Here is a 19,063-nt window from a genome sequence, read left to right on the forward strand (position 1 = left end):
ACCATCACACTCCAGGTGACCAATAGGGCTCTCAGGTTACCAGATCAGGCAGACACTGGGAGAAAGGGCAGGGCCAGGGACATGGGCCATATCCTTCATCCCTTCCAGTTCCAAAGGCCCAGAGGCTGGGCTCAGGTCCAGGCCTCAGCCCCTGTGCCCTGCAGGGCCAGCAGGAGTGGGCAGAGGAGGCCTGGGGCCAGGGTGGCCCCTGCCCTTCGGAGTCACCCACTCACTGCGGCGCTTCTTTTCCAGGCGCCGCAGCCGCTTCTCCTCACGCCTCCGAGCCTCCTCGGCCTCCTGGTGCTGCCGGCACTTATGGAAATTCTCCACCACGACGCCCACAAACATGTTGAGCACGAAGAAGCTGACGATGAGCAGGAAGGAGATGAAGTAGAGCAGCATCCAGGGGTTGTGGTTGGGCACGGGCTGCAGGGAGCCAGACGGCGCTGAGGCAAGCTGCCCGGCCACTGCGGGGCCCACCAGGGGGTCCTCCACCTCGCTGAGCCTCCGTGCAAGGGGGGCACTGACAGAGCCTGCCTCCTAGGTGGCCATGAGGTCTGAAGGAGGCAGCAGGTAGGAAGTGCCTACCCCGGCATGTTCAGCAAAGAGAACCCCTCCCTCCCCTGCTCCAGCTGATGCCTCTGGACACCTATCCAGAGGCACCTTCTTCCCTTCCTCTCACCCACCCATCCATTCACCTACTCACCCATCCACCCATCCATCCATCCACCCATCCACCCATCCATCCATCCACTTATTCATCTAGTTAGAAACAATGCAACCAGCAAAAGGGAAAGCATATTCGTGCGCGCGCACGTGTGTGTGTGTGTGTGTGTGTGTGTGTGTGTTAGTTGGGGTGGTGACAGGAGAGGAGGAAAATGCCTCCAAGCGTTCTCATTCCCTGCCTCACACCAGAAGGGACCCCTGCTCTCAGGGGGATCCTGGGAGCAAGAGCTCAGGCCTCCTGTCAGGCCCAACCTCCTCCCTACCCCTTCTACATACCCCAAAGCCATCCTCACCCAGCAGCCCACAGGACGTTCCCACTAGCAAGCCTGACGGCATCACTCCCTTGTGATAACACGTTCCCTGACTCCCGCTGCCCTCAGACAAACCCAGCCCTTGCCATGGTAACACAAGGTCTGGACCATCCAGAACTGCTTGCTTCCTCCACGCCTCTGCCACTCTCCTCTCACTTTCTACTCCCAGCCCTCGACTCATGACTCCCTGAACACGTCACTCTCCCACCTCAGGCCAGCACCTGCTGTCCCTCTCTCCTCCCCCTGCAGTTGGGTCTCCACCCACAAGGCTCTGCACCCCTCCAGGCAGGAGCCAGCGTGGAGCGCTCTCAGCATGCAGCGCAGGGGCCTTTGTAGAAGCAAATGGAACAATGGCTTTTGCTACAGTAAGTGTCTCTGCTGGAGGAGGATTCAGGGCAGGATGCTGAGGGGTGAGCTGTGGCCGACAGTGGGAGACCTTGGGGCTGTGGGTCTTGGTGACACCAGCTTCAGACCACTGGGCCCCAGAAACTGTCGCTCCCCCACTGCCCCGCTGACGTGGCCCCAGCCACACCCACCTGTTGGTCCACAGCAACGGCATCCAGCCCATTGTACATGATGTTCACCCAGCCATCCTTGGAGGCCAGGACAAAGAGGGACATCAGAGCCTGGAAGACACGGGGAAGGGAGGGTATGGGGGGGACAGGCCCGAGCGGCTCAGGCTGTATCTGCCCCTCCTCAGCTCTCCATTTTTCTGTCTCTGGGGGTCAGAGAGACAAGAGGCCTTTCCCACAGTGAGGGAAGAGCTGGGCTTTCAACGGAAAAACCTTTTCTGAGGACCTACTATGTGCCTGCCACATAACCTGCAGGCACTGCTGCAGGAGAACGAGCACTGAACCAGGAGTCCTGGGCTCCAGTCTCAGCCCTGAAATGAATTGGGCAAGAAAATTCATGAGCTCTTGTCTCCTTACCTGCAGAATGGAGCTACTACTTAAGTGGCTGCCTGCCAGGTTTGCTGGGCGCTCGTCAGCTGAAACTTTAAATTGGAAGGTTCCTGATAAACATGAGGGGCCCTGCCACCATCCCTCCACGCTTGCCTCTAGCACCTGAAAACAGGAGCTCATGAGAGAAATCGGGAGCCCTGGGTCACAGCCCAAGCTCTGCCACTCACTGGCTGTGTGACTTGGTGCAAGTTCCTCAATGTCTCTGGGCCCCAGCTTCCTTGTCTGTAAATAGCAATAATTACTATCACTAATAAGAGATTTTGAGACAGAGATGATCCCCAGGAGACAGCCCGCCAAGACTCCCACATACACGGCAGCCAAAGCGTCCTCACCTCCCCTCAACGGGGCTACAGGCTGGTCCTAGAGGACCCAGCACAGAGCCTCACATGCAGTAGGTGCTCAATAAAGGTTTTCTGTGCTGGGCTGAACCAGTGCTACTGCAGAGCGCAAGCATGACGGAAGTTAACGGGTTCACAAAGGGTCCTGGACCAGCAAAGGTTGCCTGGCAATCACATGCCCTACTCTGGACGCCTCCCATGCTTCCACCATGCCACAGCTGTCATTTATTGCAGCCCAGGGCCCTGGGCCAGGAAATGGGGTTCTGGGATGTGTCTTCTGCCCTGTACTGGCTACTCCTGCCCATCCACTCAGGGCACAGACTCGTTCTTTTCCCTTCCAGTTGGGCATGGTGCTGAGGGCTGCCCGAAAGGGCTCAGGCCCAGGAGTAGGTCAGGGCAACGGACACACCCATGACAGGCAAGTAAATGAAGTTCTCACATGCTGGGGGCAAATGTCACTGTGAGCCCTTGGATTACAGAGGCTTAAAGTGCAGAGAGCCTGAGATTAGGAATCACAGACCTGCTATCACTGTCCCCATTTACAGATGAGGACACTGAAGCACCAAGAGGGACTGGAGCTTGCCTGAGGATACACAGCCGGTAAGCGCCCCACAAGGAATCAAAGGCTCTGGGCCACGCTGTAGCCCCCTTTGGCTTTTCAGGCTGAAAACTCTCTACTTAGGGGCCCAGGGTGTCGGCCTGGCATCAAGCATGCTCAGAACAGAAAGGGAGCTCCCCAGGAGCCAGGGCCTGGGCCTGGGCCAGGGATGGGGTCAGGGGTCCAGAGCAAGCTTATAAAAGGCCCCCACTGGCTTTCCTTCAGCTTCCTGGGACATCTTTTCTAAAACATCTGTTTTGCCAGTGATTGAGCCGTTAATGACTTGAAAAGGCACTGCTTCTGGAGAATCTGAGGGGATAGGACTCCCAGGTCCTGACCACTTCCCCAGCCGCTCCCTGCCCCTCTTGTCTCCCAGAGGGTATGGGGAATGGGATCCCTGGTCATGTGGGCTGAGAGCTCCAGCTGGACGGTCCCATGGATTTACAGGCCCTGGCCACGTGGACGTGGATTCTGCTCCCTCCCTGTGTGAAGGCACACCCCTCTGGTCATACCTAGCCACTTAGGTGGGCCCTCGAGAAACAGGAACATTCTGTAGGAACTCCTGTAGGTGTGCTACAGGAGGTGTGTAGCATTCCCATTTTACAGATGAGAAAAGTGAGGCTCAGAGAGGCCACACCTACAGTAAGTGGCAGAGCTGGGATTCACACCCATGTTTGGCTGACTCTAAAACTCCTGTCAGGGTCCCCTGGGTGGGGGGTGGGGCCAGGAACCAATGTCCACCGAAGCGCCAGGTGCTTGCTGGACACTCTGCATTCGGGATCTCTAAGTCTCATGCCCCTTCGCACTGAGTGCTGATTCTACCCACCGTGCAGAAAAGGAACCCAACACTTGGAAAAGAGAAGCCACAGGCTCAGTCCTGGTAGGGCAGGACTGGAGGCGGGTCTATGATCCCAGGCTATGGGCACTGAAGAGTTGTGACCACTGGGGGTGGTCAGGTCAGGGGATGGTGGGTGGTACTCACCTGGCCCAGGTTGTCGAAATTGTACTTGTGATGGACCCAGCGGTAGTTGGCAGCCATGCAGTCGGAGCGGTTGGTGATATTTCGGGTATCCATGCCCAGACAGTGGTAGAACTTGCCCTTGAAGAGCTGAGGGTAAGGGACACAGGGTGAGGGACCGTCCTGCCAACACTCTCAGGGTGTAGGGCAAGGGGCAAATCAGAAGAGGGGCTGTCCCTCAGGGGCACTTCCTCTATGCACACCCTGGGCCAAGCACTCCAACATGCCATCTTCCCAAGCCCCGAACACGAGGTAGGGCTACTCTCATCCCATCTCACAGATGAGGAAACTGAGACCCAGGGGTGACAGGTTATTTTCTCAAAGTCTCTCAAGGTTTAGGAACTGGCAGAGCCAAGGTTTACACCCTGGTTTGTCTGATTACTAACCTTTCCACAGACTCGAGATTAGGCCCCAATACCTACACTGGGGATCTGGGCAGGGACCCCATGGGAGAAAGCTGCCTATATATCCCCAGGGGAGAGAGAGAGAAGTAAAAGAACCCTCTCCAGGGACCCAAGCCTTCTCCCTGTCAAGTGCCTGGAAGGGGCAGGGCACTGTCCACATGGTGTCCATGTCAAGCCCCTCCTCCCAGGTGTCTCCACCGTGGATGCCTCAGCAACCCCAGAGGATACCTCGGCCCAGGGCTCCTCCCCAGCCACAGCCCCAAACAGGACCGGGTGAAGAGACTGGAGGACTCAGACACTCAAGAAATAGGTAGGGTCTCAGCAGCAGCTCAGACCGCAGAGGGCCCAGGTCCCTCTGGCCATCTGCATTACACACTTTATGACCCGCCCCAGTCTGCCCTGTCCAGCCCTGAGGCCCATCCTATTCCCTGGCTGAGGTAGCTCAAGGCCCTGACTGTCCGAGAACCCATGGTCCCCACCCCAGAGAAGCCAGTTCTTAGCTGCCTGCCATTCCCTGTCTTTTCCCACTTGACCCAGCCCACCATCTGGCTCATTTCTCCATGCCAGCCAGAGCTCCTGGGCTCACCTCCACACAGGTGCCCATTTTCCCCTGAAAAACCTTCCCCCACTGTGACCTGTCAAAATCACCTGTCCTTCAAGGCCCAGTGCAAAGGCCACCTCCTTCAGGGTACCTCCCCCATTGTCCCCAGCCCAGCCCCATGTTCCTGTGTAGCTGGGACCCCTGTGAACCCTTTTACGGAGACTGCCTTGCACTCAGCCATTTGGGCCACATCTGTCTCCCTCCCTGGACTGGGCACTCACCTTAGGCAGGGGCATCACTGCCTGAGCCCCCAGGTCGGCACAAGGTTGGGAGAGCTGGGCAGGAGTGAGGAGCCTCTTCTCTGACCACGGAGCCCACCCCACTGCCTGCCCTGCCTGGGCGCCCCTCACCTGCACCCCCAGGATGCCAAAGATGATGAAGAAGGCACAGCAGATGAGGACGATGTTGCCGATGGGCTTGAGAGAGGAGATGAGTGTCTCCACCACCAGCTTCAGGCCAGGTGCCCGGCTGATGACGCTGCAGGCAGGGAGGGACCAAGGGTACCGTTAGCCCTCGCCAGGCCAGGAGACAGGCCCCAGTTAGCCCAGAGTCACAGGGAGGGGGCGCCTAGGCTCCAGATGGATAGGCACAGCAAGGTACTGTGCCTTCATCCCATCTCTTTGGGGTACACACCACACCTTCACCTAGAGACTGAGGCCGAGACAGCAGTGAGCCACCCAGGCATACACAGAGAGAAGGCAGCCATGCTGGGAGCCCCCTTCAGCTCTGGCCTTCCAGAGCACGCGCACATGTGTGCATGCACACACACACACACACACACACACACACACACTCACACCAGGCTCCTTCCCCAGGAGCAAGGACAGCCTTGCCCCTGGCCCTGCTCAGCGGTGCTTGGCAGTGCTAGTGGAGGACTGAGTGGGAAGGGACGGCAGGAATGAGGGGTCCAAGTTAGACCCTGGGGGTTTCCCCATCCGCAGAGGAGGGGTCCTCACCGCAGGGGTCGGAGGGTGCGCAAGAGCCGCAGAACCCGGAGGACTCCCAGGATCTTGGCTCCCCCGGCTGAGGCCACAGACACCACAATGTCAATGATTGACACGAAGACTAGGAAGCCGTCCAGCACGTTCCAGCTGCTTCGCAGGTACGCTTGCTCCCCGAAGTACAGACCCAGCGAGACCACCTGGGGGCGGGGTGATGGGCGGGGTCAGCTGGGCTCCTCCAGATGGGGAGGGGCGGGGCGAGGCCTGGTGGGCGGAGTCAGGTAGGTGGCGTGTAACCGGACCGCAGGCAGGGCACAGGCGCCAGCTGCCTCTCTGAAGGCAGACGATAGGCGGGGACCGGCAGCTCTGGGAGCAGGGAGCCGCTCCCTGAAAGGCAGGCCCACGGCCTATGCCGGTCTGTTCTCCCCCCACATCTGGCAAACCCAATTCAAAGTCAAACACTCTAGGAAGTATTTCCACACCTCCAGCTGGTACCTCCATTACTCTATAAATGTTTCCCTGCATCCTCCTTTCTGGTGGGTTGTGAGCTCCTGGAGAGCTGGACCTGGCTGACCCCGCCTCTGGTCCCAGGCTGTGGAATGTTGCTAATGGGCAAGTGAGTGACAAGCTGAGGGAGGGCTGAGCCAGGGCCAGGGGCCCCTGAGCTGGGGGTGGGAGAGGTCCCAGGTGAAGCAGCGCTACCTTCAGCGTCATCTCGCCCACGAAGATGGCTGTGAAGATGTAGTTGGACACAGTGAGGAAGATGCGTTCCTGAAAGAGCGGGGAGATCCATGGGCCGGGAGCTCCCAGGACTGCCCGGCCACCGGGGCACCTCTGCCTTCGGCCAAGGCGCATCCATGGGAGGCTGCCACTTCACAGTCCAGGGAGACGTCCCCCTCCCCAGAGGCAAGCTGTCTGCCACACCTGCCGCCACGGTGTCTGCCTTGCTGAGCTCTCCTGGCCCCCTCAGCCCTGCACACTGTCCTATGGCCATGGTGGCCTGCCCCTCTGCCTGTCCCTTGCCCTGCCCAAAAGCCCCAGCCACTCACAGTGCTGCCGGCCTCAATCTGGGGCCGCTCCAGTGCGATGGTGATGCAGTTGAGAAAAATAAATGCCAGGACAACATAGTCAAAGAGCTTGTGGGCGATGATGGTCTGACACAGGACCCGGAACCTGGGCAGGGTGGGCAGGGGCCACATGAGTGTTGGTTTGCCCTCACACCGGCGAGGAGGAAGGCAGAGGGCCCAAGCACATGGGGACAGGATGGCCTAGAGGAAGCTGACCCTTCTCTTCTCTGGCCACACAATAGGTGGTGACTTGACATCTTCTCAGGGTGCCCACCTGGAGCCCCCTCCCCTGACCACACTCCCACAGCAGCTCCCGTAGCCACAGGAGGAAGGGCACCATCTACTTTGCCCTGGCACGCAAGGCTTTGCAAACACTGACCCAAATCCCTGAGCCCTGCCCTCCAGCCACACAGACACCCTCAGCTTCTGCCCCAGGCCTTCCCTCAGACTGCTCCCTCCACCTGGACCAACTTCCACCTCTTCACAACCCGCTTCACCTGCAGAATGGAGTGTGCCTCCAAAGCCCAGCCACAGGACACCCCCACAGAAGCCCTCTGATGCCCCTTCCAGATGGGAACACCAGGGGCTACTTGAGGATCTGCCTAGCACAGGGATGGCCTAGACTACGGCAGATGCCCAGGAAAGTACCCACTCAAAAACTCCCCCTCTCCTGCAGCCCCTCTGCCATGGGGTAGGGGGACCCTTTGGAGTATGGGGGCTGCCCACCCAATGGCCCTGCCTGGCTCTGCAGCAATCTCTCCCTCCCAGACCTGTCAAAATCCTAGTCTAACCTCACCCCAAACCTGGTCCTGCCCACCTGTTCTCAGGGGAGAAGAGGTAGACAGACCAATTCTCGCGGACCTCGCACCAGTCAGGCTTGTAGACGTCAATCATCTTGCGCACGCGGAAGCACAGAGTCTGGCAAGAAGATGGGGTGAGGGTGGGTCAACACTGCCCAGAGCTGCCCATCTCCGCCCACCCCAACCACCCAGCAAACTGGGGCTACTGGATGACCTCTGAACATTCCCAGCAAGACCAGAACCCTCGCCCCACCAAGGTTGTGGGGGCGGCGGGGGTTCTCTCCCAGGGGCCGACTCAGCTCAGATGTGGGCAGCTCCAGCCCTCAGCCTGCCCACCCATCTGGAAGCCCTGTCTTCCTCCTCGGTGCCCACTTATGCCACCTAGTCCAGCCCCTGCGAGCCCCTCCCACTCACACTAGCCCCGCCCCTAGCCCCTCCCACCTTCTGTCCTAGCAGACCTTCTGGCCCTTCGCCTGCCCCTAGAGCCCGCCCCACTCACGTAGTCGACCTCCTCCTCGTCCTCCCCATGGTCCCTGCGGTCATCCATCTTGGTGAACACGTCCTTGGCGATGCTGGGCATCCTGCCATTACAGTCCTCGTGCCCGGGAGCCAGGCCTGCCACCCTCCAGGCGGCCCGGGGGTGGATGCCCACGGCGGGCCCCAGCTCGGCCAGGTCAACTGAGTCTCTGGTATCGAGGGACAGTGTCCGACGGTGGTGACGGCGGTGGTGTGCCAGGTGGGGACCGTGATGTGCATGGTGGGCGTGCGGGGCGTGCAAGGGCACGGCCTGTGGCGGACGCTCGTCCCGGGCACCCTCGCAGGCCCGGGCCCTGCCGCCGAGCTCTGCTGAGAGCAGGGATTCATGCTCAGTGGAAGGCGTCTTGTGCTTGAGGCTGTTCCAGCTGGAGCGGCGGCTGGTCCAGGCCCCGCTGCGGCCCCAGGGCCCATAGTAGGAGCTCCGGGAGCTGGACTGGGAGGAAGCCCAGGGCTCCGGTCAGCCCCTGCCACACACACAGCCACAGTTGTGCTGAAGGCAGCCTGCACACTTGCTGAGGCCCTAAGATGGCCACCAGCCTGGCCAGGTGGGTGACAGCACCACTTAGACTCCAGGGGTCCTCTCCCCACCTTGCCTCTCATTCTACCCACATCTTTGGACATGTGGGCATGTCCGCAGTGGGATTCCATCTCCACCTGTCACCTCACTTCTTTTGAGGAAGGTATAGCAATTTGGGGCTAACTTCCTCTTTATAGGTAGGGAAACTGAGGCTCAGAGAGGGCTGTAACTTATTCGAGGTCATGTGGAAGTGTCAGAGACTGGTTTCAAGCTCATGTCTGCCTGACCCCCCAAGCCCAGCTCTTTACCCTACACACTGCTGCCAAAACAACCCAATTCTCAACACCAGACCCCTGGCACCATTAATTAATTAATTAATTAATTCATTCATTCCTTGTTGTCTGGTCCACTCTGGCACTGGGAAATACAACAGACAAAGTCTCTGCCTGGTTCTGGCTGGACATTCTGGTGCCCTAAGGCTGGGTATCAGTCTGAGGCTGGAATGGCAGGCACTTCTCCTCAGGGTCCCTCAGCACACACCCAGCAGGGAGCAGACACCCAGAGCACCCCACAGGACTCACCAGGGAGCGCTGGTCGTAGCTCACCCTCCCCAGTGACATGACACTGCTTTTGCGGGAGCCCAGGGCCACCAGGAGGGGGTCGGGCTGCAGCAAGAGGCGGGAGGTAGGTACTGCAGCCCCGGCAGGGCCCAGATGTCCACCCAGCGGGAGATTGGGGTCCAGGTGCCCATTGGGGGTCATGGGAACTGGGCAGAGCTTAGGATCTGGAGGGGTGAGAGAAAGACAGGGAGGGGCAGACAAAAGGCCAGAACAAAAGCAAAAGAAGCCATGAGACAAAGAAACAGACCTGAACAATAACAGAAATGGAGAGTTTTTCTGGGGAGACTTCCTCTACCAGAAAGTCTTCCAGGTTGGACCCCATCACATGTGCCTCCCCTCCGCCCTCTCAGCTTTATTTTTAGATAAGTGGATCCCTTGCCTCCTGTGTTCAGGGCCAGCCCCGAGCATCACGCAGCATGGGAGCTTCACTCCCGTGCCCACTGTGGGAGGCAAGGCAGAGACCATCCAGCCCAGTTACCAAAGACACAGCATGGGTTGGGGAAGTTTGTTCTAAGCTGCCCATTGGTGCCAAACAGGACCAGCACCCAGGCACCCTGAGACCCAAAGCTCTTCCCAACAGGCCATACCTGTATAGAGGGGTGAGGGTGGGCTGCCCCTGTGGCTAGAATTCAGGAGGACCATGAAAGTCACTGACCTGGTTTCGAAATTTAGCATTTCTTTCAAGTATGAATGTAAACAACAAACCACAGAAAACTAGCAGTCGTGGGACCTGAGCTTGAGAGGAAGCCAGAGGCTGTGCCCTTTGCCCACCTGGATCTCTGGGGAAGTGCCCTGGGCCCCTAGGTGACAAGTAGAGGTCTGTTTACCTCCACCGCTGTCCAGGCCGTCCTGGAGCTTGTCAAACTCCTCCATGTTGGATAAGCTCTGGTCCTCGTCTGAATAGGAGCGATTGGCGTCGCCCTGGGAGACCATCCCTCACATTGGAATACAAGTCAGCTCAGCCCTTCCCTCCCTCTTGAACTTTTCAGTGGGTGTTTTCACCCCCCATTTTACAAAGGAGGAAACCGAGGCTCAGAAAAGGGAAGTGAGAAGCTAACGAGGACCTACACCACAAATCTACATCTGAATGACTGTATCCCCAAAGCCTCAGAGAATGGAGGAGGCAGGATCCAGAATCCCAAATCTTAGGGATTTCAGAATCTCAGAGATGGAGAGATCTAGTTCTACACCCCTGGGGGAGAGGCAAGGATCCCAAATACAGCCTCCATTTGCATGCTTCTTGGGATGGGAAGCTCATCACTTCACTGGCAACCCCCTCCTCTGGAGACTTGCCTGCTAGATGTTTGAATTGCAGCTCTCCCCCATCCAGACTCCCTCCCCTCACCCAGTTGCATGCAGGCCCATGGGGGTGCTTCCTCCACCAGGGCCACAGTCACCTCAGCCTGGAAGCCCTCCACCAGGATGGCCACCAGCAGGTTGAAGAGCACGTAGTTGCCAAAGGTCATGAGGGCAACAAAGTAGAGAGAGGCCCAGGGGGAGGTGGAGGCCATGCCATTGTAGAGGACGACATTCCAGTCCTCCTGGGTGAGGATCTGTGGGGGGAGGGGCACATGGCTCAGCCCCAGAGTACCCCCACACCCCAGCCCAGTCTAAGGGCAGAGAGAACCCACAGGGTAGCATAGCTGCAGGCACACGGCAGCCCATGTACACCTATAGCATCCTCTCACAGGCGCTCAGACACACCTGGGGACCTCGAGCATCATGGCCCTAGCTGGGGACATGCCCACCTGGCAGAGCCTCAGACCCTTGCTTGCTCACACTCATGCACGCTCTGCCCGCTGCCCCCAGCTTGCCCATACCCTCGGCCTGTGTCTCCCAGTCCTGCTCCGACATTCCCCACTAAGTGATGCTTCCTCCTGGCTGTTCCCACAACTCAATCCTCTATCCTACTCATCTGCCACCCCCACCTCCCCTCTCCCACCCCACCCCCACGAGCCCACCCTTCCTCCTGCCCCTGCGCCTTCTGCCCCCATCACACTGTGTGGACACACTCATTCAACCACGTACATATTACAGGGGAGGAACATGCCCAAGGTCTCAAGGCGGGAGCAGAGGGGACAGGGATGAAAAGTGGTCCAGCTCCCAGAGCCGGTGCTGTACCAGCCTGGCCACACACCCCAGACCTGCCCACTAGAGGGTGGAGTTCAGGGGCCTCCCTGTCAGGCCACCCGCTTCTCTGGATTCTCTGAGGCTGGGGGCGCCTCTGAAAAGCGATCCCCTGACACACATGGACATATGTGGTTGCCACTCACCTGGAACACCGTGACAATGGCCCACAGCAGGGAGTCGAAGTTCTTCCTGTCTGGGACCGTGTCTCCCGTGTCCGTGCGGAGGCTGAATTTGCAGCCAAAGATGTGCATCCCGAGAATGCTGGGAGGGATGGAGATGGCTCAAGGGACTCATATACACCAAGCTCCTGCCCACCCACCTGGCTCCGTTCTCAAAACAACCCAGTAAGATGGGAGGGGGTTGCGTTGGTCCCATTTTACAGAAGTGAACACTGAGGCCCAGAGGGGACATACTCACTCAGGGCCATAGGGGATTAAGTGATGACTGCAGGATTCACACCCATGTCCAGGGTGTGGCCCAGAGAACTCAACCAGCCACTCTGCTACCTACAGACCCTGAGGGCCCAGAAGCTGTGGTTGGTTCCCCAGGGTGGGCGGGGCTCACCTGAAGATGAAGATGAAGAGCATGAGCAGCATGCAGAAGGTGGCCACGTTGTCCATGGTCTTCATGAGCACCACGAGCTGGCGCCGCAGTGCAGGCATGAAACGCACCAGCTTCAGCACCCGCAATAGCCGGAAAGTCCGCAGCACCGACAGCCCACCGTCCGCCTGCCCCACGATCTCCCAGATGCTGCGCCGCAGGGGTGGGGAGAGGAGAGAGACAGGAGGGATGAGCGGGAGGTGGGTAGGAGAGGAGGGCAGAGGCAGGAGAGATGGAGAGCTTCCATCACTCATTCATTCATTCATTCAGTCAGTCAGTCATCCAGCCATCCAATAATATGTCTCACAGGTCATTGCTGCTCCAAGGCACCCTAAGTTGGAGGCTCTTAACCTGAGTCCATGGACCCCTCCCCACCCCCAAGATGTCTATGGCTAGAATTCAGAAGGTCCACGAAGGTCACTGAGCTCTTTTTGAGATTTAACATTCTTTTGATTATGAATAGAAACAACAAAGTACAGAGAATTAGCAGGTCCTGTGACCTTGTGGTTGATCGAAATCGCTGATATTTTTATATCACATGACGATTGATGCACATATTTCCAAGTATAATTTATGCTCATCCCTTCTTTGGGACGATGGTCACAGACCCACTGCTAGATCTCTATTCCGTGCATCGCTCCAGAAGCGTGCATATTGCTAAATCAATTTTTAAATATTTTGTTAACTGTGTTGCAGTGTAATTGGTTTCCTTGGAGCTTATGGACTTCATGTAATGGCTGGGTCAGTGCCTTCAATCCCCCTCCTCCCCACTCTGCCTCTGGGCCGAAGCTGGGGTGGGAGGGGGCGGGGCAGCACCTGATTATGACAATGACGCTGTCAAAGATATTGTAGGGGTTGCGCAGATAGTCGAACAGCCCGAAGGCCGCCAGCTTCAGCAGCATCTCCAGGGCAAACATGCTGGTGAACACCACGTTGCAGATCTCCAGGATGTTGGTCAGCTCCTCGGGCTGTGGGGCGTTGGGGCAGGGGGGACCCGGTCAGGCAGAGGGCAGCCATGGAGCCCCTCGGGACGCCCATTGGCTATGTGGCCTGGCAGGTCAGTGTCCTCGTCCCCTGTGCAATGATCTTAAGGACCTTGCAACTCTGCTGCCCAGGGTCCTGAGGGGTTCACTGAGACGGTGGGACCCCAGGGGGCTGACCTTCCACAAATTTGGAAATAGTGTTGCTGCTGCGCACGGAGGGAGGCATGATGATACCCATTTTACACATGAGGAAACTGAGGCTCCAAGACCAGCCTGAGGTCACATGATGCAGAGCAAAATGGAAAGGCAGGCCAGGGGTTGCCAGAAACTCCCTGTTTGACCACGACCCTAACCCATTTAGTGAGCACTCGCCCTGTGCAGGACCTGTTTTACACACTATACGGGCATAACTTCACTTAATCCCTCATAAGAGCCCACTTTGCAGATGAGGAAGCAGGTTCAGAGAAGGCCAGTGCCCTGCCTGAGGCTGCAGAGCTAGTAACGGGCAGATCCAGGATTCGAACCCAGGCAGCCTGGCTCTTGGGCTCCTGCCCTTAGACCTCCCTACCCAACCCTTCCATCTCTCCCCTCCCCAGCAACGGCCATCTCAGGATTGTGGTGGCTGGAGACCACCCTGCCCTGGGAGGGAGGGTGGAGCCCGCGACCTACTGTATGCCGCGAGCACCCTGGCCCATGGGGCTTACTTCACCCACTTCTCAGAGGACACTGGAGCCCAGGGAAGCTAATGGTTAATATCACCAGCTGGTCAGAAGGAGACTAGCCCCCACTAGCAACAGAACCTCTGCCCCCCAAGCTGCTTACTCCTGGTTTTTAGAAGCCGGTGACACCCCTGCAAATGGGACCATCTGAGCAACTGCAGCTTATAAAACTGGCCACACTGTGGGCCACAACTGGGGGCAGGGTTCCACGTCCACCCCACCCCTCCCCGGCCTCAGTTTCCTCATCCATAAACGAGGGGGTGGAATGAGATGACATTTATTCCAAGTCTCTCTGCTAAGGAACATACGAGACTCCAGTTGCTCCCTCCCTTCTCCGCCCTTAGGAAATGGTGAAGTGTCTGGTTTCCGCTTACCGTGGAGCCAGGTTGCTCCCACCTGAATCACAGACAAATTAAGGAAGGGCCATTTGATCGGTCTGACCATGTGCCCATGCAGAGCGCGCTACCCAACATAATTCCTGATGCCTCAGACAACCTGAGAGGCCACGGTGGGCGTCTCCATTTTACAGATGAGGAAACTGAGGCTCAGAGAAGTGAACAGACTTGCTCAGAGCCACCCAGCAAGGATGCGGCAGAGCAGGCACTGACTCCAAACTGCTCCCCGTTACAGACACCGAGACCCCACCTGCACTCATCCATTCCGTCCTTCACTCACTCACTAGTGCATGCATTCCACAGGGCTTCCGGGCACCCACTATGTGCCCCTTCATGCTACCCAGGGTGGCCAGTGTGAAAGATCCAGGACCTCCCTGCCCTCCAGAAGCACAGGCTCTGGTGGCAAAGCCCAAAATGCAAGTTACCAAACCAGTCGGAAGGTGCGAAAAACAGGCAAGTTGAGGGTGGTTTGGGGAACACTGATAGGGAACTCAGAGGCAGCTTCCTGGAGGAAGTGACATCTCACAGAGACCTCAAAGCTGAGAGGGGGAGCAGGCGACAGGGGGAAGAAGAGGTGTCCATGCAGAGGGAGCAGCCCGAGCAAGGGCAGGGAGGAGGCAGGGCTGCTCCCTGCCTCCATCAGCTCCATCAGCTCCCTCCACCCCAGCCCAGCCCCGTGACCTCAGGGGCCTGACTTTGATTCCATTTTGGTTAAAAGGAGAAGAGAGAAAAAGAATGACCCACGCCGCTTCCCACCTGGTGCCTGGGAAATCTAATAAACCTGCCAACTCCTCTCCAGTCCAGATGAAAGGAGAAGGCCCATTTCCATCTGTAATTACATTTGACTCACAAAATGGTCCTGAAACGGGAGTGGGACTCTGAGAGGGGCCCTTGGGGGAGGGGGGGGCTGGAGACCCGCATCCCTGGCTGAATCAAAGCCACCAATTTCCCTGCTCAACAAAACGACGACGCCTGGGAGATGAAAAATGTAGGTGCTGACAGCCCATAATAGCACATCACCCCACTCGGGACACACATGATGTGCGGCGGAGCCCCCACTCTCCTGGAAAGGTCACCCACTCGCTTCCCTCCTCCCTCGCAACAGCTGTTTCTCTAGTCAAGTGCACACCTGTTAGTCTTTTCCTAATGGACCATCCATCACTCCTGTGAGCATTTTTCTGGGAGAGAGACAGTGAGTGGGAGAGATAGACAGATAGACAGACGAATAAAGACACAGCAAATGAGAGACCAAAAGGGAGGTATGTGGAGAGGACCAGGGGCAGCTATAAGAGAAATGGACAGACAAATATAGACACGGAAAGTGAGAGGCAAAGGCAGGTGTGGAGAGACAAGACAGAGAGAAAAACTCAGCTAAAAACAAAATGAAGGCCCAAGATCGTGATGCAGTGGGAGTCCCAGGCAAAGCCAGAAAGTGACAGAGAACAGGCAGGCAGACAGACAGACAGGGACCGCAAAGAGGCGACTAGAGATGGCAAAGACCCACCCAGTGGAAGAGGAAATGAGAGAGGGCAGGAAAATCAGGTTAAGCCAGAGGGAGGAGGGGGGAGGGCAGGTGAGGAGGGAATGCAACGTGGAGGTGACCCCAGAAGCAGAGGGAGAGGGTGCAGGGGCAGGGCCAGCTCAGCCCTGCACGATGCCAGGCTTGGGAGGCAGTGGGCAGCCCAGCCTCTAGCCATTTCTACAGGGGCAGAGAAGGGCCCAGCTGGGCAGGGGTCTACACTGCCCCTAGGAACCTGGAGCCCAGCACCACCCCATGATAATAATGGCAGATGGTGTTAACATCTCCCACATACCAGCAGTGCTAAGCACTTTCCATAAACTATCTCATCAAAGCCTCAAACATTACCCTATGGTGTCCCCATTTTACAGACAGGGAACCTGTGGCTCAGAGAAGTGACTTCCCAGGGCCATGGCCAGCCATTGGTGGAATCAGATCTCAAACCCACGTCTCCTCCTTCCGGCCCACACTCCTTCCCATGGCCCACCCCAGTTTTCTGACTTGAGGCTCCAGTTCAGTGCAAACATATCACTTCCCCACTTACAAGCCTTCATGGCTCCCCACTGCCCTAAGGATAAAGCTGGCCTCAAGACCCACTTCTCCCCCAGCCTCCTGGGCTGTCTGCCTTGCCCTGTATGCACATCCTCCTGGAGGACTCAGGGTCCTTTGAATGGATGCCTATGCTCCTGGTCCTTGCTCCTGCCCCCTCCTCTGTCTCACTAATGAAATCCTAGTCATCCTTTAGGATCCATTGCCAGTACCACTGCCTCCGGGAAGCCTTCCCTGACTGCAGCCCATGTTGGTGTCTCTCTCCCCTAAGCCCACACAAGTCTGAAATGTCGGGCACTAAATGATCCCATCCTCCTCTTCCCACGGTCACCCCTAGGTTGGCAGTGGCTTGGGGGCTGCTGAAGGGAGAATAAAGCCTGCTTTGACTTAGCCACTGATCTGGGGACCTTGAATACAGTCCCCTGGGAGCTAAGGCCAATGGACATGCCTCAGCCTGAGTCACCCCTGCCCCAGGAGGCTCCCTGGACCCCTGCCCTGCTGCCCATTCCACTCAACTCTCCGTTCTTTTGTTGTTGAACTTGGTGACCATCCTCCAACTCCAGAACAGCCTCACCCAGCTTGAGAGGGGTCATGTGCCTGGACAAGTGACTGCTGGAAGAGGCAGAAATGGCAGCAGAGACTACTCCCCGGGGCCGTGCCACGCTGCCCCACCTCCTGTCTACTTTGTGGAACCTCCAATTCTACCTCAGCACCCCAGAGCCCAGCTCTGACAGCTGCTCACCTTGTCACCTGCGAAGCCATTCCACCTCTCTGAGCCTCAGTTTCCCCATCTACCCAGTGGGAATAAGACACCCACCCTGCCTGCCCCACAGAGCTGCTGAGGATCACGCGGGGAAGATATGTAAGGACACATGACAGGAGGCAATGATGGACGACCTGGTCCCAAGCTGACCCCACCCACCTGCTATCACGCTGCCTCAGTTATGGTCTGGGCCAGGACATTGGGGTGAGGTGGGGTTGGGAGGGCAGACTTCGGCTTGTGACTGCCTCGTGGGTCACAAGCAGGCTCCTGCCTGGCTGACCCTCCCTTTAACCTGTCACTCCTCCCAGGCCAGTCCTTACAAGGAATAGCATCTGTGGCCATGAGGAACCTGGTGACACTCCCTCGTGATTTTGGCAGCAGTGACCACGTAAAGGCCACAGGTGCCCGAAATCTCACCTCTCATTTGAGCACTGTGACCAGAGTGGCAGAGGTGGAGGAGGGAAGCAGTGCCCAGGCTCTGTGCCCCTTCACCACCTGCCACTGCCTGTGGCCACACCAAGCTCCTTGCCAGCAAGGTGGGCAGCTGAGGGGGCGTGGCGGGGCCCCCAGGATGCCTCCAAGGTCACCACCCCTGCAGAAGAGGGGCTGTGCGCACCTGCTTTCTTCTCCTGCTCTTCCCATTCTCTCCCTGCCTCCTTGAGGCCCTGGGCCACCTTTCTCTTCAGGGACCACCTCTCTCAGCAGGTACCACTCAGACAGGGCAGCTCAAAATAAACACGGGGGTGGATACTCTCCCGCAGAGCAATGTCTGGGAGTCAGGGGAAATGGAACAAAAATATGAGCAGCCCACAAGCAGGTCCTGCACAGAGCTCTGCCGAACAATGGCTGCCACTCTGAGCTGCTTTAAAAAGATTTTTAGAATTCTTCCTCCCCCTCACTTTTTCTTTAATTAACTTTTTGAGGCTCCAGGCAGCAGATGGTAACCTCACCCCAAAAATGGTGTTATAAGCCTCCAAGAAAAGATTCAAAAATAATTCCTAAGTACTGAGCACCTACTATGCGCCAGGCTTCTTAATGCATTTCCCCCTGCCAGCCTCTGTGTGAGGAGTTTATTGAGGACTCAGTACACCACACAGGCTCGAGGTCTGGCACTTAGTAGGTACTCCATAAACGGGAGCCTATGAGGAAAAGGGCACAAAGTAAGGGCACCTGCTTCATTGATGAGGAAACTGAGGTGGACCCTACGAAGGGGCAGGAGAAAGGCCAGTGAGAACAGCCTCTCCCAGCCTGGTGGGGTACCCGGGGGTGCCTGCAGTGCCAGAGAGAAAAGGCCCCACCATATTCGAGGCTAGAAAGCTTGCCCAGGTAGGATATGGCAGGAGTTGGGGGGGAGGTGGGACAGGCCAGGCAGGGAAACCCTAAAAAAGCTTCGGCAGGGACCATGGCCTGGCCTGAAGCTGGGGCCGGCGGGTAGAGGGAGAGTCTGGACCCATAGGACAGAGCTGCGCTGGCCGCTGTGTTGCCCTGGAGGGGACAGCTGAGACGACAGGGATCAGTAGTACAGTGGCAAACAGGCCTCTGAAGAATAGCTCTGATTTGTAGCATATGCCAATTTCCATGGTGTAAATACTCCCACCATGCCAATTTCAAGCTACCAACTATTTTTAACAGTGTGGCCTTGAAAAATTTCTCAGTGTTAGAAAATTGCTCCCACAAGCTGGTTCCAGCAAACCACTGGCAGGGACAGTGCCCAGGCTCTGGTGTAGCAGGACTGTGGCAGGTCCCCTTGGTGCTGCCCCACTCAGAAACTAGAGCCAGCACCCCCAGCAGCACCTGTGGGGCCTTCCCCAGGAACGCTGGCCCCCTGCAGGCCCGGGCCTGGCAAAGCCCACAGGACTGTATCTCAAGCGAGGGGCATCTGAGCTGCCTGTCTCACCAGCTTTACCCTGCAGAGAACCTTGCCCAGCCCTCCCCCAGAGACCTTTTTAATTAAGCCAGAACGGC

General features: G+C 57.6%; 1 protein-coding gene and 1 long non-coding RNA gene across 6 annotated transcripts in view; one reads left to right on the top strand and one right to left on the bottom strand.

Moving 5' to 3' along the window:
• The window catches only part of CACNA1I (calcium voltage-gated channel subunit alpha1 I), a 110,785-nt gene that overhangs the window by 17,306 nt on the left and 74,416 nt on the right, over positions 1–19,063 (bottom strand). For all 5 annotated transcript variants that reach the window (XM_088796383.1, XM_088796379.1, XM_088796381.1 and 2 more), the window contains exons 11-25: positions 12,987–13,138; positions 12,135–12,320; positions 11,714–11,831; positions 10,838–10,993; positions 10,268–10,361; positions 9,402–9,604; positions 8,266–8,736; positions 7,784–7,884; positions 6,949–7,072; positions 6,602–6,670; positions 5,915–6,099; positions 5,309–5,435; positions 3,918–4,043; positions 1,574–1,663; positions 234–426 (exon numbers count right to left, since the gene is read on the bottom strand). In XM_088796383.1, coding sequence (XP_088652509.1) covers positions 234–426; positions 1,574–1,663; positions 3,918–4,043; positions 5,309–5,435; positions 5,915–6,099; positions 6,602–6,670; positions 6,949–7,072; positions 7,784–7,884; positions 8,266–8,736; positions 9,402–9,604; positions 10,268–10,361; positions 10,838–10,993; positions 11,714–11,831; positions 12,135–12,320; positions 12,987–13,138 — 2,395 coding nt within the window. The remainder of the gene's footprint in view (positions 1–233; positions 427–1,573; positions 1,664–3,917; positions 4,044–5,308; positions 5,436–5,914; positions 6,100–6,601; positions 6,671–6,948; positions 7,073–7,783; positions 7,885–8,265; positions 8,737–9,401; positions 9,605–10,267; positions 10,362–10,837; positions 10,994–11,713; positions 11,832–12,134; positions 12,321–12,986; positions 13,139–19,063) is intronic.
• LOC148759009 (uncharacterized) lies at positions 423–5,008 on the top strand. The gene is made up of 3 exons (XR_016020552.1): positions 423–1,402; positions 2,883–2,937; positions 4,546–5,008. It is a non-coding gene; the product is annotated as an uncharacterized LOC148759009 (long non-coding RNA).

This window comes from Rhinolophus sinicus, chromosome 1 (assembly GCF_057876585.1).
Source record: "Rhinolophus sinicus isolate RSI-liver-muscle chromosome 1, RSI-T2T, whole genome shotgun sequence".
Lineage (NCBI taxonomy): Eukaryota > Metazoa > Chordata > Mammalia > Chiroptera > Rhinolophidae > Rhinolophus > Rhinolophus sinicus.